We start from the raw sequence: 26010 nt of genomic DNA, 5'->3' as shown, positions 1-26010 counted from the left end.
TTCCTCACCAATGCTGCCATAGCTGTGTTACATGAACAGTTCTGGAGTGCTTCTAGGTACTGAAAAACAATCTTTAAGGAATGTAACAGCGTTTTGTGGGGAATAATGTTCAATAAATTTGTTTAGAGTCTGCATGTGCAGCAACAATATAAGCAGCAAGAAGTCAGTTCAACGCACAACAGACCTGACTCTGTGCTTTATGGAGACTGTGTAATTATTCTAGAGATTCAGCCTAGCCTGATGGTATTAATCAACACCAAGAAAGGGACTGCAAGATCATGCAGCTGCACTTTATCTTGACCTAGAAAGATCACCTCCAAGTAATAAAAGCAAGTTTAGTTCCTTTGCCCATGTATTTTCTACCTTGCTGATAAGACTGTCAAAGTCCATGTCAGTTATGGTTGCTACAGATGCTATTCTGAGATACGGTTGTCAGTGAATCGACTGGGAACTGCCAATAAATAGGCAACAGAGGGTAACATTTTTAATCTATACTGCCTTGCACTGCAGACCAGAAAATCACTGCAGATGGAGTGAATGTGAACTGGCTTTTCCCCATATAGTCAATCTGATAAATGAAATAAACGAGTTAAAAACTAACCACTATTCAATAAATTATTTTGTTCCAAGTTAGACCATATATTGTGGTAAACTGTATTTCAAACCCACATTAAATAACTGGAAGAGTAAAAGAGGGAAAAAACCCCAACACAACAACTGCTGCTTTTCTTTAAGTCAGTGAGAATGGCAAGGGCCCACTACATTTTCAAATGAAATCTAATAACATTTTCATAATTATAAGGCTAGGTAAGAATCCTTAGATTGCCTTGAAGCTGCTAAACTATAGGCCATTCATTACCAAATCATCATTTATCACTGCAGCAGAGGCAGCAGCCTGTGAAAGCTATACAGTATGGAATTGTTGGAAGAGATGTACAGAAGGATGGGACTGGGGTATCAGTGGTTCAGGTGAGAGTAGGCAGCACAAGGAACAGATGCTATGAAACATGTTATTGCTAGGAGTCATTTGGGTGCACCCACTCAAGAGCTGGTGATTTGTTTCAGTAGCTTCCAAAATTAACAGGTTCCAGCCATCTCCCATCCTCTGTGCTTTTCAATGGATTAGTCTGAGTGCTGGTGAGGAAGTGATTCTCTAACTGGGGTAGAGCATGAAGTGGAGGGGCAAGCGCAAGAAATTAATCTTAGGCCCACTGGAGAACATGTGATGATAAAAATATTTTGGAAATTTTGCCAGCAACTTCTGGCTTACCTCTTCTCTAAACTCTGATAGGTAATATAGAACAACAATTGATACATGCTTTTTTATTTGTGGTTTAGCTGCAAGCATCTAAGCACTGAAAATGCTACAGAACCAGCATTCTTTAGAAGAAGAAAGTAGTTCAGTATTATTTTTTTTTCCCCAAGATAATTCCTTGCCATCTTAATTCTATAAAGCAATGTAAAATACATTTTAATAATCTTCCTTTTAAGCAAATAAAAAACCTCACTGGAATACCTTGGTCTGTTCCTTGAACATTACCATGAAAATGAATGCACCAGTGATAGTTAGCATATTGTGCTAGAACTAGTCACCATAATTCCATTCTCCAGTCTCAAGATTCCTCTAAACAGAACATCACCAGATTCAAAAGCTATGCAGAAACTGTGACTGCAGTCCACAGGGTGCTGTACAATTCTGGGGCCTTTTCAGCGTGTCACAGCATTCCACACACCCCAGTTTTCCCATGAAAACCAAGACACAGAGGTGCATGCCTTAATCTCCTCCCAGCGTGAAGTTAAGATCTTTGTATGCTTTCTCTGTTCTTCTCTTTCTTGAATGTGGGTAGGGTCTTACAAGGTACAAGATCCCTTTATTATGGTTCTCTATTATCTATAGCTTTATAACCTCTGGCAGTACCAGCTAGGAATTAGGATGTGTCTAATATATGCACTCAGGCTAGAAGAGAGGAAGTGTATCTCATCCTATGGATACCATCAAAAAGAGCCAATGTTTAAGCACATTTCTTGCTTCCTAATAAAGACACTTCTAAAAAACCTGATAACTAGCATCTTAAAATGACTTACAGAATAAGATGAAATTTAAAAACGTGGAATGCCACTGTTTCTTGATTCCTCCCATTCTTTTTCCAGCATTTAGAAACAGTTTTAAGTGTAACATTGTATGCCATTATTATTACTATCTATACTTCTGTAACACTTGAGAATTCTTAATTGCCCTAGTGCAATGTACCACAGCCCACAACAGTAATGCATATCATACATAAACAGGGCACAACTGAAATTGTTACATCATTTCACCAAATAAAGTAACTGTGTCCCTTTATATATTTCACATCAGAAATGCCCATGTTCTCACACAACCTGTGATTTAACCTGGCGGGTAGTTAAACACCACACAGCCGCTCACTCCCCTGCTCCTGCTCCCAGTGGAATTGGGGAGAGAATTAGAAAAAAAGGAATAAAAAAGGTAAGATTAATGGGTTGAGATAAAGACCGTTTAATAGGACAGAAATGGAAGGGAAAATAAGAATGATAAAAAAGTTAGAATATACAAAACAAGCGACGCACAATGCAATTGCTCTCATCCATCAACTGATGCCCACTCAGTTCTTGAGCAAGCAGCTCCCAGACAGCTTTTCCCCTAGCTTATATACTGAGCATGACATCACACGATATGGAGTATCACTTTTGCCAGTTTGGGTTAGCTGTCCCAGCTATGTCTCCTCCTTGCTTCTCATGCTCCCCAGCCTACTTGCTGGTGGGTTGGTGTGAGAAGCTGAAAAGTCCTTGACTTAGCATAAGCACTGCTCAGCAATAACTAACACATCAGTGTGCTATCAACATGGTTCTCATCCTAAATCCAAACCACAGCACTGTACCAGCTACTAGGAAGAAAATTAACTCTATCCTAGCCAAAACTGGGAAACAAGTGCACTTTTAGAAATAGGTAGCAAAACATTAATTAGATTTTCTATTTTTCAGTGCATGCAGGGGTAAGATCTACAAAAGCCAAGTCCCTTTCAATTGCACTGAAGAGAATGTAAATCAAGAGCTTTTAAATACCTGACCAGGATCATGAAACTTCCCCCATATATTCTAATTTTTAAGGGGTGTTTTTACAGTAGGTTAAATCAGATTCTTTACTGAACTCACTCAATCCGTGTTTCTGCAATGCTAAGAAGATGAGAATTTTATTACCATTTAATTGTACTATCACAGCAGGTGAACCCTTTAGGAGCACCGGCAAACCCAGCGGATCAGGCTCTATACCAAAGGCATAATACATAAAGACTATATGTGTGGACACACAGCTATATATGTTATTTAGACATATATTATATATACATATATACTTCATTTATATATATATATATATAAAGACTATTCCATTTATTTGCAACTCTGAAAGACTAGTTGTGACCAACCAAAGGACATTTCAGTACCTATAGCAGCATCATAAAAAAGGTAAGCTATCTTTTTCATATTTTCACCATTCATTCATTCTTAAATAGTAAAGGCCTTTTTTATTTATTTGTATTCTATTGAGTTTTCATGGCAAGCAGCTCAGTGTACAGTTTACAGAGGAAAGAAAAGAAAATATCATGTTTTCATTGGTAAAACTGATACAGTTCCTATTCTGGGAAGAGCAGTTGCCTCTGCTGACAGCAAAGCTAACCTACCAGGATTTTGCATTTTTGCTTTAGTTTGTTCTTTGAAATACTTTATCTAAGGGATGTAAAAGTTATAATAAACAATGGTGGATACTCAGCTTTGGAACAGTACATCTGAAGAATAGTCACAGTAAGAGTGCAGAAGCTGTAACAAATCCTAACAGCCAAAATGAAGCTTTTAATAATCACATATATGACAAACCTGACTATAGCACTGTATCTTTATAGCAAAAAAAGAGTAAACTCATATAAAGCAAGGCTAGAGACAGAACAGTTTTAACACAGGATATTCTGTACACTATTAAAAAATCAAAGTGGAATGACTTACCACTTCTTCATGGGTAGCACTTTCTACATTTATACCATTAACCTAAAAACAGATACGATAGGGAGAAAATGATTTGCAATGCATAAGTTAGTTAATGAAATAAACATAAAGGCAAGTATGAAACAAATGGCTGTGGAAAAAGTGTTTACTGACCTGTATGATTGCATCTCCTATAAATAACATTCCTGTTTGGTCAGCTGTGGGATTACAGAAGGAGTACATTTTAGTTGATCTAGTATTGAAAAAAATTGCTATATTCTTTTCCAGAAATTAGTTTAGCATCCTGATGGTAACCTTCGTTTGAAACTGATTTCGTTGTGAAAATACCAACAGCATAGCAAACAGTATTCAATCTACAAAGGTAACAGATTCCTATCATTTTTAAACAAATTAAAAGTTACTTTCCATGCACAAATAACTTATTTAATAGGGAATACAAATGTCATTTCTCGCTAATGAAGGATTTCATTAAATTATGTGTGGAAGGTGTAATTCACACTTATCATTATTCTTCCACAAAAGAGAAATAGGCATTTCTGAAACTACTTAGCTGTTCACTTCCCCCTGAAAAAAATTGCGAGGACTACTATAATTAAAGATGTTGTCCCTAGAATGTAATACAACTTTTTAACATGAAGTTTTAGTTAGCTTTGTTCCTGAGAATAACAAAATATATTACTACAGTCTGTAATTTGCATGTTTCCTGCCTTACAGAGTTAAAGAGAATTATGTAGTAATTTTTCTATTTTTAGTAGAATATAAGAATATTTATTCTCTTGGAATGTATTACTTAATTGAAAGTAAGGCTCTGATCCTGCAAAGACTGATATGATTAAACAATGCAATAAGTTGTAACAATGGCAGTATTTTGAGAGATGGAAATAGAGGTGAAAAAGAAAGAAAAAACTGCACAGAGTATTCTCACCATTTCTGCAATACAGCTGTTGCCACTACAAATGTACCTTTGATACAAAATAGCTTTTTTCATATTAAATTTATATTTCTAATAGATTTTTCATAATTCTATTGGCAGATAAAATATAACAGCTCATTAGTCATACTTTTATCAGTTCTTAGGAAATATTTCACAATTTATTTTAAGTACAATGCTACAAGTTGCACTGAAAGTCTTTACACCACTTCTTATGCCACTTTAGTATTTAAAGATACATGCAGAATTTGTCATAGCCGGTACAGAAAAGAGAAGCTATGCACAGAAATGCAACTGAATAAAAGCAGTTCAAAAACATCACCAAGCATTGTGAAGTGGCCTATACTGGGTAGATACGTTGGTAGAGGTACTGAATATTAGCTTGGGCATCTCAATACTAAACTTCTTTTTAAGATCTTTACATATACCAATAGTGAAAAACATGTGAACCATTTTTAATTCAATGTTTATGTTAGGGCCACTGAGCTGCTTTAAGGAAATGGGAGCACACCTGAATTGGATAGAAGGAATAGGGTGTGTTTGAAATTTCAGTTGTGGGAAAGTATAAAAGAATATAGTCAAAGGGTGCATGCCTTGTCTACTGTTTGTGATTGACTCAGAACTGTATTAGCAAGTGATGAGGCACAACAGAGACAGATCAGTAATCAAAGAAGTTGGTGCTGAGGCTCCCTATGCTCACACTGTATGGGTTTCAGGGATTTTAATTCAGATCAGTTACACTGGTCTCCCAGTTGGATGCTTCCAGGTGATGTGAAGCTGCCCAAGGAAAGCTAGTGCACAAAACTTTCTGTTTTGCGGGCCCTTGAGCAGCCTGTCCTAAGGAACACCGGTTGTACACAGTGATGCACTCCTGCTGCCAGTAATAGCTACAAGAGGCCACAATACACAGAAGCGGATGTTCCTTGCAAGTAATACAATGGTCCCTACAACTTGAATCGATGCAGAGCCTGGACATCAGTTCAACTATGTATAATGCAGGGAAAGTGGTTTCTCAGCCTGCTTCAGGAGGACATCCCTGATACGCAAGTTCTGGGGAAGTATACTGACTCCGTGAGGGTTGCAGTAGGACTCACACTCCAACTCACTGCAGCCAGGCAGATGTGTTTATTTACACTTCAACAAGTACCAGTCAGTTCATCTTCAGGCCACAGATGTGATGAGGATGACACACGTGGGCAGCACGCTGTGTCATTTTCCTGAGGCCCTGTCTTGTTGGCTCTTCTGGGAGGCCAAAGCAGCTGTTGCCATTGGGAAGAACAATTGGAAACAACAATATTGAAAAAGAAGCACAATAAAAGCAAGAAGGGTGGAGATGCAAGAGATGGGCTTTGAAAGAATTTCTGTAAGACGTGAAAACAGGAAAATATAGCGCTAGTAAGAAATAAAAGCATATTGAGCCAGAAAATATTGGGGTGAAAGATGAGACCCTGATCAAAGAGCACGTCATGAAGATTTGCAGGCAGGTAAGTATCACTGTCCTCCTGGATGTTCAGCTATGCATGTCTCACTGCATAATGACACAAGCGCACAGTTGGGCAATCTTAAGTCTTCCAAGAAAACTGCTTGGTTCTAATAAAAGTTATAATAAAGTATCTAGACTAGTATCCATGCAAAACAGGAACGGCAAAATTCCAGCCACCGTTAAAATTCTTGAGATAGGGCTAGTTAACAGCTCAAGGCTTGAAGAGGAAAAGCACTGATGTGAAAAGGTATAAAATCTCAAGGAAGAAAAACAGGTAGCTGGAAGATGGTAGCTCAGCAGCACTGAAGACAAATCCCTTCCATGCAGCAATGGAGGCTGAATTTTTCCCACCTGACCATTGACTGCCGGATATGCAAAGACTCTTTGGTCATTTCACAGGTGTGATGAGTACTGCAATATCCCCAGCTACCTACTGTGTGTGTTAGCCCATAAATGTTATAGTTTAAGAGCACAAAGCAATTATATCCTGCTTGCAGAGTCTCTGCACACAATCAGAGCTGTCCAGGTAAGTAAATGAGAGAAGGAGCATTGTGTGGTCAATACCAAATGTTTTAAGAACTGAAACAAAGCACAGAAAATGGGTACAATCAGGGCATTTGCTCCAGAAGTGCATTACACTGCAAACTAACACAATAATGTAGACACCTCCACAGCTGCTGCCATCATGACCAGTGACAGTACTCTGGCAAACTAAGCTTGCAAGTCTGTGATGGTTTTAGCCAATTGTCTGTAATTTCAAATCAGTCATCATCTCTAATAAAAATATCTTCCACAAACCAAATTGTAGAGGACATGTCACTACGATGCAGAAGGTACAATACAGTTTACAACTATATTATTAATAAAGTGATAGGGAAAACTCTTTTGAAAGAGACAAAAAGGCAGTTTTGTGTCTCTAAGGCATATTTTAAATCTGAAGACATCTACTGATGTTTTCATTAAGTCATATGTTCTCTAAATGACAAAAATATTATCTCCAAGAAAAATGTTCCAGGCTATGCAGGACTTTTTCTCCCACTGGTAACATACCCATATACAGAGGTGTCTATGAAACGCTACTCTGTGATTATCAGTCACTATGTCTAAAATGAATCAGTATTAAAAATAAAACACTAAAGAGCGAGCTTCGGGATGTCAAGAAGCATATAAACTTATTCAGATAAGCAGTAAATATAACTCCTTTAGAACCCAGTAGGCCTCTTTAATCTTTACTCGCAGTAATATTTCAGTAGCAGTGAATTCAACATGCCCCCCCCAAAAAGACTGAAAAGAAAATAAGCAAAAATTAGTGATAAGCAGAAACGTACCAGATTGTAAAAAAGAATTAAATGTGTGCTACAACAATTACTCCTACATCGCCTCTACTCTGTATTTTAATTATTTTTAAAAAGGATTAATATTGATTAAATGCTGTATATTGATTAAATTCACAAGTGATACTGAAGTAGGAGGAAAGCATCAAAGAAACCCAAATGGGCTTATATTGAAGAAATTATATGAAAATAACCAGAAATAAATATCTTATTTTTGAGAATATTAGGCTTGAAAAACTTTCCCAAAAGCACCAGTAATTCTTTCTAGCTTTGCCTTGTATCCTTTTCCTATCCATTAGGGCTGAAGAAGGGCTGTATTAAATTTTACAAAATCTGCAAGATTGTGCATTAGTAAATTTACTGAACAGGTTTTCAGGAAATTCTTACTTGCTGCATAACTCTATGCAGATCTGATTCTGTAAATACTTTGATGCCCTTCTGTATTTCAAGATTGATCACCATATGTATTTTTACTCAATTTTTGTTGAATTCTGAATCACACAAAAAACATACCAGGTACTATGTCCTCTGACATTACTAGTGATGCACAAAACCATGCTGTTTAAAGCACACAACGAGCTGTACTGACTTAATGGACCTCTTCATTCATAAGCTTAACTTTGTATATATGCATAAATATTTCACTGCATAAAGAAAATCTAAAGGAAGAGTCAAGAAACTGGATTAAATAAAACAGACCGGAGAAACTGCTATGCAAAAAAACTTCTCAAAGTTATCCAGGTTGCATTTTTCCCTCCTCTCCCATGAACTGGATGTAACTACAGTCACGATCATAAAGATACACCCACTGCAATTATTTTTTTTTTTTTTTTTTAAGACAAGCAGTTTGACATTTTCAGTCAGTTTTAAAACACAAATATATTAACTCAAACATTGAAAACTACCTTGCTAGGGATTTTTTTAAAACTGAACATACTCTTTACAGGACTTGTTTAAACATCTGTCTTTGTTTAAATGAAAAAAAAACCTTTTTCATATTTGTATTTTTGACCATGGGGTTTCCTTATTTAGTTTCTTTCCTTTCTATATTTGTCCAGTTTATCATGTAAAGAAAAACTGTAAGTCACTCAATAATACAATGTGTTTCATCAAATACCCATGCCGTTATTCTAATGTGTCAGATTCCCCACGCTGAACTAAGTGGCGGATGGGGGAACTGGGACTTCTCTCTCCATTTTTTCTCAGTGCCTATGGAGCAAGTGTAAAGAGATCATTTCATGTCCCTGAAAGTACTGTATCTACCCGTCAAGAAGTCACTTCTAGATCTAAGCATATGTAAGCCTAAAGCACTGAAGCTCAACATTGTAAGAACCAATTCAATGTGAGAGATGCACATGATGAGAGGTGAGAAAGGTACTGGACGCAGGAGTATGCAAAGTCTGGATGTAGCTGGGAGCACAGGTTTGGAAAGATAATAATGGGCCTCATGTAAATTACTGAGTAGGATATTCAGCAGTGCTACAGACATTGCCATTGATCCTCAATACCCATGAATGCCTTAACAGCAGAAGCAATTCCTGCTGACTCACAGAAGATCCGTGAATAAAAATGCAACTCTGAAAATAGGTTATGGGACTGCTGAAACACTGAGGCCATCCTGCAGAACAGTATTTTAGCTGGCACTTTGCATAGCTGCATAGAATACAGCGTTGTATCTGCAAAGTTAACACAAGATAAAACTGGTTTGGCCTGGCAAGTCAAGACTTGTTTTCTCTTCAGCTTGGGCTACATGAAGAACAACATGAACTGTAATAATGCACAGGCACCACAAGCATAACCAAGAAAGCCTCCATCTTTCATCGAAGCATCTGAGCAAGAACCGATCACTGTACACAGTTCTCCTTACAGTTTGGCATATGGTAACATGTGCATGCAACTAATACCAAGAATTGTCTAGGACAATGTACATGCTAGCAGCTATAAATTGGTTCCAATTTTGTTCCTTAAAATAAATACTAACAGTCTTTTTCTGTTCTATCTGCTGCACCAGGTAGGGTCCTTTAGACAACACAGCACGGTGTTTCTTAGCGGGAAAGCTGGTGTGTGCATGATGTGGGGACAGAGACTGCAAAAACGCTGAAGTGATGGGCATTCACAAGAATATATACTTCCTACTTTAGTGTCGTATCTACTATTGTGCTGTAATTAATCATGTTTTTCTCTGTTCCATTATTGTTGTCTTTTTCCTTCTCTTCTACTTTATTTACCTGTATCCATTTACTTTTGTGATTTTCCATCTCTCAATTTTCAATGTGAGTGTCCTTTGTGGGCAGTTCTCTCACTCCATTCTCCACTCTAGTCTCAAAACGTCAGCAAATGCCTAATTATTTCTGGAATTATGACCACCTTCTGAGACATCTTTTTTTTTTTTTAAAAAAAAAATAGCTTAAACTGGAGAGTTCACAGTTATTAATAAAGCACATTGAAAAAAAGAAGACATCAAATGTTAAAACTTTTTTTTTTCCAAACAAAATGTTTTAATTATATAGAAATCAGAAAATACTGAACTGGAAAAAATATTAGAGTGCTGAATCTATTTTGAGTATATGTGTTTAATACTGGCTTTGCTCTTTCACTTTCTCCTTTTAAATGACCTCTGCAAAAAACAGGTTTTCAGAACACATTGCTCACTAGAATCTTCTACTGATAAGTCTTTTTCTGTTTATGGCTAATAGCATTGATTCCAAGTAGAAAGGCAAACGGCTGTAATAATAAATTTCGAATATTTTTCACTGCAGACTGCTAACAGGGTAAACTTAGCTTTATTACAAACAAATATTGCCTTGTATTTTATATATGCCAGAAAGTAAAATGAGGAGGATATGTAAGGGCAAGTAACAATCCCAAGAGCATACCCGTGGGCATTAAGGAACCTAAACCTTAAAAAACAAATCCTTTTATTCCCTACCATGACTTTTAGAAGGCAGATGATATTACAACTGTTTTCTGAGGCCAATTTCAAAATACCATTTTGTTACTATTGCCTAACAATTCAGAAAGCCTATGTTACAGCCAAAATTTGCCATTTTTTTACTGACCTAATATGGACAATGGCTGCACATATACTAAAATTTCTCTCACTAGAGTCTTGAAAAATCCTGTCCATGACACTATTTAACTAAAAGGGTTTTGAAAGAAAGTTTGAAAGTTCAGTTATATTCCTACTCGTGTAAGTCTTAGCAGTCACTAAATTAAAAATTATTAAAAGGCTTTTGGATGGTTTTCTGATTGCGAACAGGCTTGTGACACGAGGTGCATTGCCAGTTTATTACATGATCTGTAAAAGGCACCAGCATACACTGTGATTAAATAGACTTTAGACCTCTCGTAAATAGGCTTTAGGAAACAAGAGGACCGAAGTTCAGATGGTCTGCATTGCCTGCAGAAGTCCAGGTGTTTGTATATCTTGATGCAAGACTCTTAAGCCAAACTGAATGGCAATGTGATTTTTGTAGGTGCTTCCAAACAAGTAGCCTTACAGTATGAACACTCAGTGATGAAACCCTAGGCACACCAGGTTAGTTCTTTAATTAAAGAAAGAGGTTTAATGTAGCTCAGATTAGCTTGCAGGTGTTGCAGCACAGTGCCCACAGGAATGGTTATCATGATAAATTCTTACTAGAGAAAAATGCTTCCAGTTTTACATTCAGTTCATCATTTGGTTTTGCCTTTCTAGAAAAATATCAATTCTCAAAGTAAGGAAACAAAATTAGAACGTTAATGGTGTAAGTCCTTAAAATTTTGCCTTTTTAAGAGAAGCCATGACAATTAAGATGTGACTATAATAAAAGTAAAGCAGATTTTTTTTTAAATGTATCTTCAGGAAATTTGAAAGGGCTACATTAGTACTGTCATGTATTACCTGGGATACTTGCTTAACCACAGATAGTAAGTCCCTTGAGTTTGAAAAGGAAAGTAAAAATAGTCACACATATCACATGGACAGAATTCAGAAATAAGTAGCAATAGTTAAGAAGCAAAACCAATGGTTATAACTATAAATAAGTTATATTTTAGGGTTTTTTTAAGAAAGTTCTACTAGCCAAGCACAGCTAACACTCATTAAGAGTTAGTGAAAAGCTATTTACAATTGCAAAAATGTGATATTTCTAGGAATTGTTAGTAGCGTTAGAAGCTCTAGGTCCTCAGTAGTGTTAGAAGCTCTAGGTCCTCTGCATGTATAATCTAAACTTGATACTATTTTCTGAATTATTACAATATTTTTCAGTTAAAAATAGTCTTCATTTTAAAATTAATCACTATGTGAATAAATTGACAAAGGAATGTAGTACAATGTAAAGGCAGATTAATCTGATCACACAATTGCAATATTCAAAGGCATAAGGTTAGCTCTAAGACATATGATTAATATCACATGTAGAAGGCTTTCTGAGCTAAAGAATATAAAGTCATACAAGTTATGAATAGTTAACATTATATAAGGAAATTAATGATAATCTGGCATCGTCAATCTTTTCTTCCAAAATACATAACTAAGTTAATTAAATTTGATTATTGTATGCCAAAAAGTTTTAAATGCTGTAGAGGTGATACCTGGAAAACTAACTTGGAGACTAATGAGGGATGTCAAAAGTAGAAGAAATACATGCTTTAAAAGTGTTACAAGAAGAGAAGAGAAATAGTTGCTGAAAGAGCCTAAGTCGTCTTTCATTCTGAAACCAGTAAGGGAAAGACAAGAACAGTGAAAAGACAAGAAACAGAAATTTTCTGAAATTGCCAAAGGATGTTATTAAATTTCTCATATTATTTCATGTGATACTATCTCCGGTCAGATGGGTCATTATGTTTGCTCTTTCCGTGAAATATTCTGTGTGATTCTTCAGTGCTTCAGCCTCAAATAATCTGAGTTAGGTTTAATCTGTTTTTCATTTCTATCTTTCAATGCAATGGGAACCTTTGTTACAGTTAAAAGATGTTTTCTGTCTAGATGCTTGCTTCTTGTTTCTGTACCAAAGCACTGCAGAAAAAGCAAAAAGCTCCAAATCCAAAGTCCAAAAGACCATCCATCCTCAGAGGAACTTCAGGAAGTTCTCTCCTGAACATATTATATGAATGAATACATACTATAGAGTTCTCTAATTTCTTTGTAGAGAATAATTATCATTAACCTTTTTCTTCACCACTACTGGACTGCAGTGGTAACAAATTCAAATAGTAACTTTAAATGCTATTTCATTAGAATTCTGCATTTCATAAGGCGACTACATTGCTCAGAGGTAGGTGAATGGAAGGAAGAACAGAAACTGTACATGTCAGTAGCATCCTAAGGCCACATTTTATTCATCCAACTGCTACCTGGAACGCAACTAAAAACCAGATAATGTGTTTTTCATACCTCTCTCTAGTTTTGAGCATAAGAATGACAACTATAATATTACAGGTCCACTGAAATTACAAATAATGTTTTTTCAGATTTGTATATATTTTTGTTTCATAAACTGCTAAATGACCTTCCAAAGAGAATATTCATAAAACCTTACATAACTGTAACAGTTTCCAAAAACATTTTTTATTGACATAGCTGTTAAGCAAAACTAATTATCTTTTATTGAAAGCTGATCTTCACATTTATGAAGAAAAAGTATAATCTTTTAGTACAATTTTTATACACTTAACAGAAAAGCATTGTTCAGTATCAGAAACCTAATGCACACATTTCTAGACACACACACACACATATATATGGACACATACAAAGCCTACATAAGCATACATAAGTAAATGCCTAAATGGAGTCCTGGACAGCTAATACATGGCTTCTGATTTTTAGCCAAACCAAAGGAATGAAAACAAATTTCCAATTGAGCTACAAATGGGAATGCTTCTTTTTTTTCCTCTTTAAAAATGAGTCCTGTGTTCATCAAGCTCTTATATCCTATTAAAATACTTAACACAATTCCTAAAACAAACACAAATTTTAAGTGAAGCTTACAAATATTTCATCACAATTTTTTTTCTGTCCAGGAATTATTTATGAATACATGTAATGCATAAACCAATGTTTTCATAGTTACAATGAAATGCATTACCATCTTAAAAAAATTACTAGATCTGATTTTAATATATGCCTGTTCAGTTAAATAAACACTTAAAAATTAATTCTTTGCATCCTTCTACTCAAAGAATTCTTTAGATTTAAGTCAATAACGCAAGTCTCTTGCTTCAGCATTTAACCCTCAAAACAAATTCTAGTAGCATAAACTGTTCTAGAACCTCAACTCCAGAATTCATCTACCTATATGCTTCTCTCCAAATATACAATGACTGCTATTTGTATTATAGGACCTTAAGTACGTTACTAACTATTAAATTCAATAAAAATACTTCCCTAAATCGGGGATCAAGATACATTCCTTTTATTTGTTGACTAACATTTAGCAGTTCATCAAGTACCTTTATTAAAAGGTACTGCCTTTCATGGCCTGCCTAGTCTTGAGGAGGCAACAATAAAATAAGAAATTCAATACGCTAAGAATGTTCTATGCCTTCTGAAAATAAATCTAGAGCTGGAGGCCTAGGTCTGAGAGAGATCAGTGTGTAGATGCTATCTTCAGAGATCATTAGCTTTCCAGTAATAAAGAAAAATAACACTGGCAAAGATAATTAAAAATTGACAGAAAGTAAGTATAATCCTAATTGAAGAAATTTGTAAGTGATATTAGGATACACTGTATAAATACTCAATACCATCTAGCTCCAAATGTCTTATGTTCAAATAAGACCTTTCATACGTTCAGAGATGGTCTTGTGTTCAGCCTCGACATTCATTAGCATCAGGTATAATGCAAATTTGTGATCCATTCTGACTTCCTTATAAACACAAATACCTCCATTGGGCTTAACTTTAAAAACTAACTTATCATCAGTCTTGACCTTGCTGGCTCATGGAATGAATCTCCAAGGCTGATTAACACAAGAGTAGTACAGCTGTAGGGATGAAGAACATCAGCTACAAATACAACCATGCTGTGCAGCTTGACTGTAATCTCACATTGTGCCCACCAACTTTTTCAGACTAGGTTTGGTTACCCTAGTTGTACCACCCTTGTGGATGACTGGAGTCAACACAGAAAAAAAACCAAACCAAAACACAAACCACCTATGGGGGAAGTATCACATACGCTTCCACACTAAGCCATCTTTGCTTGCCATATAAGTGTAAGTGAAACTGTTAAAAGCCCTCATCAAACTGACACCATGTCCTCCAAACAGATGGTCCTGAATGCAGGCAGCCAGGATGTGATATTTGGACAGTCTGTGTTTGCAAAGCACTCTGTTTTAAGCCAAGAATGTTTCAGTGGCTGAATGTCCTGAGTTCGCTCCAATTTTGCCAGGGTATACAGCATCCCCAATCAGAAATGGGCTAAACATGTAAAATGAAAGGTTTTTCAGTACAGCAGAATGTGATTTATAAGCCACCTTTTATCACAGAAGGTGGGAAAATGCTTTCAAATTAAGGTTTTAATTAATTTTGTCTCTCAAGAGAGAACCATTTTTGAAACTGGCAAAATGCAAACTATCCCTATTCCACTGGGTTTTATTTAATTTTATTTAACTATTTTTATCACACCTCAGTGAGCTGAACCCACTGTTCTGTTTCATCTTTGCTGGTCATCTGACTCCACATGTTATATGAAATACGAGCAGAGCTCACAGCAGTAGCAAGATTATTACAGCAGGTCTCACGAAAATGGAAAGTTGCATCACGGTAAGAAAACGTGATTGCTAACTTGGTAATTGCAACACAGAATAGAAATTTGATTGCTTGATGTTCACACAATTAAAATTTCCAATACCATATGCAGTAAGTCACTCATATGTATCATGAGGTTCGATTTCAAAGTCCATTCCTTTTTACAGTCTTGACCCTTAAGATGCCAAAAGTTCATAAAGACTCTTTAGTAAATAAGAATGGGAACAACAGATAACAGAAAGACGTAAACACACAGAACCTTGTACACTTCAGCCATATATTGTGTTTAAGGATTCTTCGAAGTATATTTAATGGATCTAAGAAATTTTCTTATGGATTCACTGTACAACAATTAAGCCTAGCTGATCTGATTCCTTTCACAGCTCAGGATATTCATTTATACATCTCTGAGAATAGGACTTTTCATCTATTTGACTGTAAACTTACTGCAGTCTTTACCATAAATAAATTGTTATTATTAAGTTTAATGCATGTATTAAAATAATACACACATAGAAGCTATTAGCAAATCACCAACTATTGTAAAATGATTGTAAAACCATTGCAAAGTGGTAGAGTGCAATGTACTTTATCTTAAGCCAGTTTCAAAAGGAAAACACAAGGAAAGCAATACTGTATTAAAATACATATAACAAAAAAAACAACCAGAGAAAGCATGAATAACACTTAGAAAATCTTACTGAGAAGCTTCAACATCAGTAGTATCCTCACATAATCTTGGAGATTATTAGTAATGTTTCTAATATGGTGAATAGACTGGATTATTTGATATACATGTACAAGAAAAAAAAGCTTTGGAAGTGAAATAATTACCTATGTGATTAAAAGGACTCTGTAGCTAATTATATCACTTTTGAATTTATAAACGCATTTGCATTTACTTGTTCTCATTCTGTATGGCACAGGACTTTTGTCCCTCTGAAATTAACTTTAGCAAAAGCTTTGGTGGTATGAAACAAATGTAACCTTTGTTAGAACTGAAGGCTGAATCCACAGAAAAATGTTAAAGACCTAAATTCAGTGATGATTCACTGGCATTAGCAAAACTTGCTCTTGATACTGCTGAGGAGGGCATGTGCTCAGGAATAACTGAGGACATTCTTTACTGTGATTTGTAATACATTGGACATTAGTCTCCAGCACTGAATGACCACCTAATCTTGTCTTGTGGAAATGTAAAGTTATGCTCTTGAATTGAGTTTCTGTGTATATTTCAATGAACTTTTTCAGGAAAGTCTTATTGATTAGAGTGACCTAAGATAACTTAATTTGAAAGTTATAAATACAGCAATCACAGCTGAGAGGTCTCTATGCCAGTCAAAACTGTAAGAATAGCATTTATTACCACTGTTGCTAAAGAAGTGCTTGTACTAAATAATGAAATTAAACCCAATTGAAATGTTCACCGTACCTCAACAACTGAAGTGCAAATGCTTCAGCTGCCGCTTACATCAATACAAACAAAATCACCTATATTTGAAAAATTTAGAGTACAAAGACAGCTAACCAATTAGATTCTTTAGGAAGCGCAAAAGTTGTATAGATATAAAAAAGCAGCAACTACTTTATTCCATTATACTTTGAGCTTTGGAACTCTAAAATAGTACTGTATCCAAACAAAGTATGGTTGGAAATACAAATTTGCAGTGTTGTCATACAATAGGCATTAAATTGCACAAAAAGGATCAGAAATTATCAGACATTTGAGGAAATTAGTACTTTAGTCAGTAAGGAGAATTTTAGTCACATAAGTTCAGATATTTTATTTAAGGACCCAAAATAGTAAAATCCCTCATAACAAAATTCCTGGTAAGAAATCCAGGTAACTGAGGTATTTTCAAATGTTACTGCATGATAAAGCTTTTTTAAATTCAGTATATTTGCTTGAAGCAGCAACTAATCTCATTGCTCCACTCAAAGACAACTTTGAAGCTAGCCAATCAGTTTCATTGTTATTAGCACCTCGTATAACAAAAGTCCATTGATGATTTATTCACATTATGAACATACAGATGTTCAGTCCAGAATTTAGTTTGCGATAGACCTGCATGTCTCATCTCTCTGTGATATTTAACATTTCCTCTCATTATATCTACATTAATATTTTTCAAGATATCCTTTTATACATATATATAAGTATGCATACGCATATGTTCATATATATATATATGAGGAGAAAGAATGCACATATTTTTAGAACACTTGTTAATTTCCCTTAAATATTATTACCAGATTGTTTTGTCTAACATTAAAGCACTAGAATCTTAAACCAGAAATATCCCTTCAAGGTAATCTGTGAGTTAAATTTGGACATATTTGCTTCATTGCTATTAAATACCAATTAAATGCGATACTATCAAAGTAATGCTGTGAATAGCCTTTGTTACTATCTTTTTCCTATACTGAATAACAGCAACACTGAGAATTTTGAGGTTATATGCAAAGAGAAAGATATGCAGTATAAGAAGGTTCTGGATTTCCAGTTTTTTTTCTCAAAATCTTCTAATGCTTTTTAGAAATCTTTATTTTCCAGAATAAACAAACAAACAAAAAAATCCACAGTTTTCTGTTGCACAGACATTCAGTAGCCAGAATGGGAGTGCAGGAAGAAACATGCCACAAAAAAAAGCATTTATATCACATATTGCTGATCTTTAGCATCTGCAACGCTAAAGGAATCGCAGAATCACTCAGGCTGGAAGGGACCTCAGGAATTCACCTGACCCACCCCAACACATGCTGAAATTCTCTCCATCACACAAGTGCCCAACCGATACTATAGACTACTTTCTTCATACCTTGCCAGGTGTGTCACTGTCTTCATGACATGTACTGATTCAGCCAAGAACATTTCACATGGGTTCACTGTGATATAGCATTGCTTCTGCTTATAACCGTTACTCACTTTGGAGCTTCCTTGAGCAAAAGGTTACAAAATCTTAAAACAAATATCTTCTGAGGATAGATTTTCAAATTTGAGGTAAACAGCTGACCCCACAAAATTGTTCGTGCACTTGTTACTGTAAAAATAAATACAGTTGATTGAAAACTACCTACTATGTACAAAAATTTGCATATAAGTATTTTCTATGTAAACTCACTACTAACCTTGATTAAAAGTACTATGTCGTAAGAGGGCAGGAGGTAGCTCTCCTTGTTGGTAATAAATTTCCTGAACTACTTTACTTGACCTGAATGCTTATATTCATTATTATTATGTATTCATTTTCCTAGTATAGTTTACTATGCTGTGTATTCAAGAACCCTATTATTGTTCCATATACAATAACACAATTGACAATTCGTCACTGTGGAAACAATATCATAGAAAGAACCATCATGCTGAAATATATGTAAAGTACTGTACATAGGAAACTTGAAGCAGTCTTTCCAATGGGACACTGGCATAACCACCCCCTCAATATTCCCTAAGTATCAGCTCAGAATGGGTTACCAAGCTTGGGTATTACATTTCAAGCAAAGTAATGACCTCCTGAAGAAAATATAGAGGAGAAAAACAATCACAATCTGCAATCTAGTATGTGTCCCTTCGTTCACATTGCAAGGCACTGCCCACCCATGCGCAATGGCTCTACTTTTTCTTACCAAAGAACCCCCTTGTTTTCCAGAGCAGTTCTCCAACTTGGCAAGATCTATCCAAGATCTGACATGGTCCCCCCCAAAGGTTCCTTTTGCTAGATAAATATCAATGTAATGCTTAACTGGAAGAGACTATGCTGATTTAGATCTTGTGTTATCATCACCGTAATAAACACTACAAATCACTTTGCTTGCAACTGGGCACAGTTAATCATACCACATAGCAGTGAATTACTGTGTGTGGGGAAAAAAAAAATGTCTGATTTGTATTTTTTTATCCTCTAGGTTAAGTACATCAATAGATTCCCTATATCATAGCTTTTTTTTCACAAGTAACTTTAAATATGTTGTTTACAACACAGCTGTCTTACTGCAGCAAAAAATATGCTTCCTGAAAATATTAGTTACCAGTAAAATTTCATGTACAGGTCCTAAAGACCTGGAAAGATTACAGATTTTAAATTCAACCCAAAGGCACATGGATCATTTGGACATTTGTAGAAAGGCCTAGAGTTAATGTGGGGCTGAAAGAATGCACCATACATATGTTTTCATTCTCAGTTCAAAAAGCATTTAATTTTTTCTAAAAAAACCCCACACATACTACAGTACTATATAAGTAAATAACATAAATATAAGTTACCTGCTTGGTCTTTAAATATTTTTGATATGACGACAGGCACTTTGTGCTCAGCACCACCCTGTAAAAGATGCATATTAACCGTGAGATCTCAATTAAAACTGAAGTGAACTAGTCGTTCTGAAAATTAAAAGAGAGAATTTATCCATACCTTTATGCTTAAGCCCAAGCCGCCAACTGGTTGTCTACGAAGTGTAACAGTTCTGTGCTTTAAAAAATTGTAGAAAAAAATAAATTTAGGTGAAAACACAGTATCTGAATAAGCACCGAAGGTGTTTCTAAACTGCTTTTACTTTTAAAAAATTAATTCTCAAAGGTTGCCTAGAATCTCAGTGATCAAATTCAGTCCTGAAGCACCATTCAATGCTGCTTTATAGGCACTTATTTAATTCCTTACCATAGAGAGCAGAGCTTATGTGTCAGTTGTGCATTGTCATGTATGCATGCATTCTTTTAGTATGTTTTTCTATTGCTGAGATTGTATTCTTCCTAAAGTGAATTTTTTACATGTTTTCCCTTTGTTTTGATGTGAGAAAACTATAGGAAAATTTTTGAGAAGTGCACTGTCATAGCTATCATGTATGCACAATATTTATTCTCATTTTTCTATCACAAATACCAATGTTTTCTAATCCATATCTTCAGACCTATACCAATCTTTTGCAGCATATGTCAAAAGACTTTAGTGCTTCAAAAGGTTATTTTCTTGCATTTAATATTTAAATGCATAAAGAAGATAAATATTTATCAATATTTTTCTACAGCAACCTAACATTTGTTTAACAGTATGCTGAATTTGACATTTCATTAACGTGTAACTCTTGGTGCCTGACAACATAATAGCAGCACTTCATCTGTTGACAATAATTATATAGTTGAAGGGAACTATTTTGCAACATGCTGAACAGTACTGCATAGAATGCCATCTTTACAGGAATTCCTGATTTTTATTTTTTTTTTTTCTGTGCATCGGAAATTGTTTATGGGATTACTCCTGTATGTGCACTTCCTGATTAGGTAGTTTATGACTACACTGATTGAGATAAACATAATTTTTTATTTCAGTAGTCAAGCCCATAATCTTATATTATCAAGTTATTTTAAGCTTTTTTCCTAACACTCATCTTAGTAGACATATGTTCATATTGTCTCAGGGGACTGGGGAACAGAACACACAAATTTCAGTCTCATTTTAGGAGGGTAAAACCAATCCATATGGTAAAAAAAGTTAAGAATGCTCTCAAACATTTTAAAATTTTCTCTCTTCTGTTTCCATGCACATTATACTACGCTAGTCTGTGCAAAAAATGGAAAAATTATATAATGAAAATAGTACCTGATTTATGTGATTCAATTTTAGACAATATAATTCAGCTTTAATAAAATCTGTGCTAATTCAAATTGTTTCATAGGTTCTCTTCTTCATTTCGAACTGCATCAAAACTTTTGATCAACACTATCATATGCACTGATGAAGTTCAGATCCAATCTGAATTAGAATATGTCACTACCTTTAAGTTCAGTGACTCACTCCCGAGTCATTTCCTGACATATGTCCTGTCTGCTTATTTAACTCATGTTTCTCTCACCTATACATACACACTGTAAACAAATTATCCCAATACATCCCATCACATAGGATGATGGAATAAATGTTTTGACAGTTTAGATTACTTTAGCATTATTGGACAACAAATTCAAAAGCACTACATGGGTAACTTTAGCTGTGTTATAAAAGACAAGCAAGGTAATATTTATTGGCACCTTATACATTCAACTGCAATTAACATGTATTTTAATACAGTTTGCAAGTACATTTCAAATGATAATACTGATGACACAATTGAGTTTGTAGCCCTGTGAAGCAATCTATGTTATTGCAATAACCTTGATATTTATATTTTCATGGTTCCTATCAGTGCTTATTATAGAGCTTCAAATATTCCTATTGAAAGACACTCAGAGAAGATATTAAGTTTATACCTAAACATTTTCTACGTAACAGCTTTTTCTAATTAGAAGTACATTTAAAAAATGCAAAAAAACTTCCTTCTTTTAAAGATGTTCAAATTGCAAAGCAAAATGCCAAAAGCTGAACATTATCAAGTGTCATAATCAAGATCATTTATACAAATTTATTTCAACCCAGTGATTATACATCATATTCTTTGACTATAACTAGCAGCTATAGACGACCAAACATCACATTTCATTTTCTATAGATCCTGTAACCCCTCAACTCATCCCCTGCATATCTTCCAACACAAAAGACAACACAAAGCCAAGATTCAGTAGATGACAGCTACTACTAACATTTGACTTTGCAACTTTATTTTAAAGGAGGAAAATAAAATAACCTTTTGGGGTAATAAAACACAAATTCACATGGTTCACTAGGTTCCATTTAGTCCTTTATCTGGACCCTTAAATCCATAATATAGATGCTTAGCACTAGAGCCAAAAAAAAAAAAAAAAAAAAAAAAGAAAATTTGTGGTAAGATAGAGGTGAAAATTTGTGGGTAATTTAGAGGAGATTCAACATTAGATACCTGCTGAAAGCAAGACAGTACTGACTGAATTTGATTTCAGACTTTGTAGTGAAATGTGCTAAACCATAATTATTCTCTTTTATTTGATCTCTTCTTTCTGTTCCCCCTAACTTATCCTGTCGTGGTCCCTTCTCTTCTCGGGACCTTTGCAAGGTGGCACATTCCACTGGAATCCTGCTTAGCCCAAGAAGTGCTAGGCAGGTTTTCTTATCCTGTCGTGGTCCCTTCTCTTCTCGGGACCTTTGCAAGGTGGCACATTCCACTGGAATCCTGCTTAGCCCAAGAAGTGCTAGGCAGGTTTTGTCTGTATTTGTACCAAAAATGTAGGGAAAGACAAGAAGTAAGTCCTAGGTATGAAAATTAGGCAGAAAGAAAGGAAACTAGAGACCTGGAGTTCTAGCGTACGGTTCTCCAAAACTCCTCCAGTAGTCCATGTAAGGCTGGGGATACAGCCAAGGTTTTAATGCCTTCCTAAAGAGATGGCTCAAGGAAGATAGATTCTGGTTCATCAGAAACTGGGGGCATTTCTGAAACAAAGGGAGCCTGTACAGGAGGCACAGTCCTCATCTGAACTGTAAAGGAACCAAAGCTGCTGTACTTAAAATGCAGGAAGGCCACATGTAAAGCTTTAAACTGTTGGGATAGTTGACAGGTACAGAAGACAGAATAGTTATGGATGATGCTCCTATTATGGATATAAACAGAGATGTTCTGTATCCTGAAGTGAAGGACAGGTTAGGGAGGGAATAATAAAAATGGGAAATATAAAATAGTGTCAGGAACAAAACCAAAATTGCACTAAATATGAACTAAACAGAGGTATAAACACTCTGGAGAGGTGGAAAAAAACTAGTTCTGGGATGCAAACTATGTAAGAAAGGCAAAATAGATGAGATAAGCAGCAAGTAAATGCCTTGTGCTACAGAACTTAAGACTCAAAACTCGTAAGTCAACTACCTCAATAAGCAAAACTTATTTTTTTCCTAAACACAAGTGTCTTTACTAGTGACCATTCAACCAGGATGATAACAATGATTGAGATATGCAAAAGAGCCAACATGAATGAAAAATGTAACAGTCACAACAGACTTCACCTAACCTCCAGTAGATCAGACAGATACACATAAGGATATAATACAGTCAATAAAAAGCAGGTCTCTATCAGTCACTGCTTCATGGAGCTCACAAAAACAGACTCAGTACTTGCCCCGGTCTTGATTACAGCATGCAGGATCTAGTTAATTATTTTTTTTTTACAGCTGAATAGCTACCGGGTAATAGCAACTGCTATGTATTTTATGTTCAACATTTATGCAACTGCAATCCCAAGAAAAGAACTATGTAAAAGTGATGAAGCTTGTTGAAAGATAAAATAAAGGGGGCAGCTAAGAAAATGAAAACTTTATAGGCACTGTGAAGAGTACTTCGGAGTACCATACTGGAAGCAGAGCCAATGAATGCCATGTATTAGAAGTACTTAAATAAGAGGAAAAGAAAAACTACATGGCTAAAGAGGAGGTTAAGAGACGTTATTGCATGTAAAGAGTGATAGACACCATATTCATATGAAGACAAGAAAAAATAACATAAGCAAAAACTGAAAACCAAAATTATGTAGCAACAGAAAAGAATTCTAAAAACTGCCACAAAAAAAGAAAAATTAATAATAAATTTTCAAATCTGTGAGGAGCAACGAGGTCTGCCAGAGAAACGACAGGGTCAATTTATGATCAAGATGTAAAAGGCATACTCAGAGTAAATAAGGCTACTGAAGGGAGGATAATTGAACACTTTCCATTAGTATGAAAAAACCTAGAGATGTTCCTCCAACTTTCTTTGCAGCAGAAAAGATGTATGGATCTGTCTGAATCTGAAACCACTTCAGAAGCAAATTGACTAAATAACAGTAGCAATCACCAGGGTCAGATAGCATTCACCCTAGTCTTAAAGGAACACATGGATGAAACAAAACAGGAGCACTGGAAAGATGCTTCTAAATAAAGCCTTGATACATGAAAACTACAACATTTGAAATAAAATCCCATTTCTTCAGAAAAGAAGTTCCAGTTAAGTCTTAGGAAATGTAAGGCCTGCACTAAACAAAACAAAACTATAGGAGTAAAAAAAGAAAATCTATAGACGGCAACAGAAACTGTAACGAACAGAATTGGCAGATGCTTCGATGAGCTTGATCTGTCTTGGAAGAGCCAGTGTATTTTTTAAAAGAGAATTATGGAAATGTAGGAACTATGAGGTAAGAGACTTGCACAGATATATATTACTAAATAAAACTACCTGGAAACTAGATAAAAAACAAGGAGATGGATTAAATGAGCAGTTCCCTCTATGGAGGAAGGTCACTAGTGAAGTTCCACTGTTGTCTGTGTTGCAACCAGTATTAATCTAAAATACGCCTGAAGAATTAAAAAAAAAATATAAAGAGGGGATGAGCAATAAGATTACCTTTGCTGCTTACTGAGGTGGGAAACATAAGTGAACTGAAAATATTTACAGAACATCTTACAAAATATTAACCGGGAACAAAATAGCAGACAAAATACAATAGCAGATCAAAGCTAGCGAGAGATTATTTTTTCCCTACATACATTACTTATATAAGGAATTAGGACTGATTCTAAATCAGTCTTTTCTCTTAAGGAGTAAGACTTTGGGGTTAAAGTAGATGGTTCCATGATATCATCAGTGCAGTGTTCAGCAGTGGTCAAAAACACAAACCAAATTTTTGGAAGTCTTAGCAAAAGAACAGAGAAGAAGCAAAGAATATCATTATACCACTGTAGAAATCCAAACTTTACTCCATCTTGAAAACTGCATACCGTTTGGGTCCCTTTGTATCTGAAACTGCTAAAAAGGTTCAGAAGATGACAATAAGGATGATGGAAGCACAATACCACTCCTGTACAAGGAGTAACAGAATAGGCTGTACCTCTTCAGCCAGGAAAAGAGACAGACTGAGGATCAGGAGGCTCTTACAATAGTAAGTTGCACCGAGAACAATGAATAGGAACGAGTTTTTATAGCCTCTTCCATTACAAAAACTAGAAGGCATCAAATTATACAATTAGGAACTAGGATCAGAACAATCAAAACAGAGATGATTCTTTGACCAATGTATAGTATAGATTTTAGAGTCTGGTAAGAAAAAAAAATAAAATCTGGATGTTGAAAGTCTGCATGGGTTCAAGGGGATATTGGACTACTACAGCAGAAATAAATCTGTTAAGAGAAAACACAAAACTGCATTTTGCTCAGGAGGGCACTGAATAACTTGGGACAGGGAAAATGTTAACAGCACCATCGCATATTCTTGCACTGCTTGGCTTTTCTAGGGAAACATTAACAGCTACTGCTGGAAAAAGGACAGTGGGCTCAGTAGACTTTAGGTCTGACTCAGTTCTGAACTTCTTATATAATAACAAAATTTCATAACTACAAAATTTGGACAGAAAACCACGCTAGCTTTCCAAGCAACTACGAAAGAGAATTCTGCTCCAGAACTTCTTGCTAAAACTGAATCGCAATATTCTGGAAAAAAAAAAAAACACCTTTTTGTGACATTAATGATAATGTCATGCACATAAGTAGCTGAAACCCCAGTGCTTATGTCTCAGTCAAACATACAAACATCTTATTTCATTTTTTAGTTGCCTGCAGGCTAGATATAATTTTTCTTTGC

General features: G+C 35.4%; 1 protein-coding gene across 1 annotated transcript in view; it reads right to left on the bottom strand.

Moving 5' to 3' along the window:
* The window catches only part of SNTG2 (syntrophin gamma 2), a 268490-nt gene that overhangs the window by 122396 nt on the left and 120084 nt on the right, over positions 1 to 26010 (bottom strand). The window contains exons 3-6 of the mRNA XM_056343881.1: positions 19916 to 19972; positions 19768 to 19825; positions 4174 to 4217; positions 4021 to 4062 (exon numbers count right to left, since the gene is read on the bottom strand). Of these exons, the coding sequence (XP_056199856.1) occupies positions 4021 to 4062; positions 4174 to 4217; positions 19768 to 19825; positions 19916 to 19972 (201 nt within the window). The remainder of the gene's footprint in view (positions 1 to 4020; positions 4063 to 4173; positions 4218 to 19767; positions 19826 to 19915; positions 19973 to 26010) is intronic.

This window comes from Falco biarmicus, chromosome 6, assembly GCF_023638135.1.
Source record: "Falco biarmicus isolate bFalBia1 chromosome 6, bFalBia1.pri, whole genome shotgun sequence".
Classification (NCBI taxonomy): Eukaryota; Metazoa; Chordata; class Aves; order Falconiformes; family Falconidae; genus Falco; species Falco biarmicus.
Note: the sequence above shows the minus strand (reverse complement) of the source record. Positions and strands in the feature narration are given on the sequence as shown.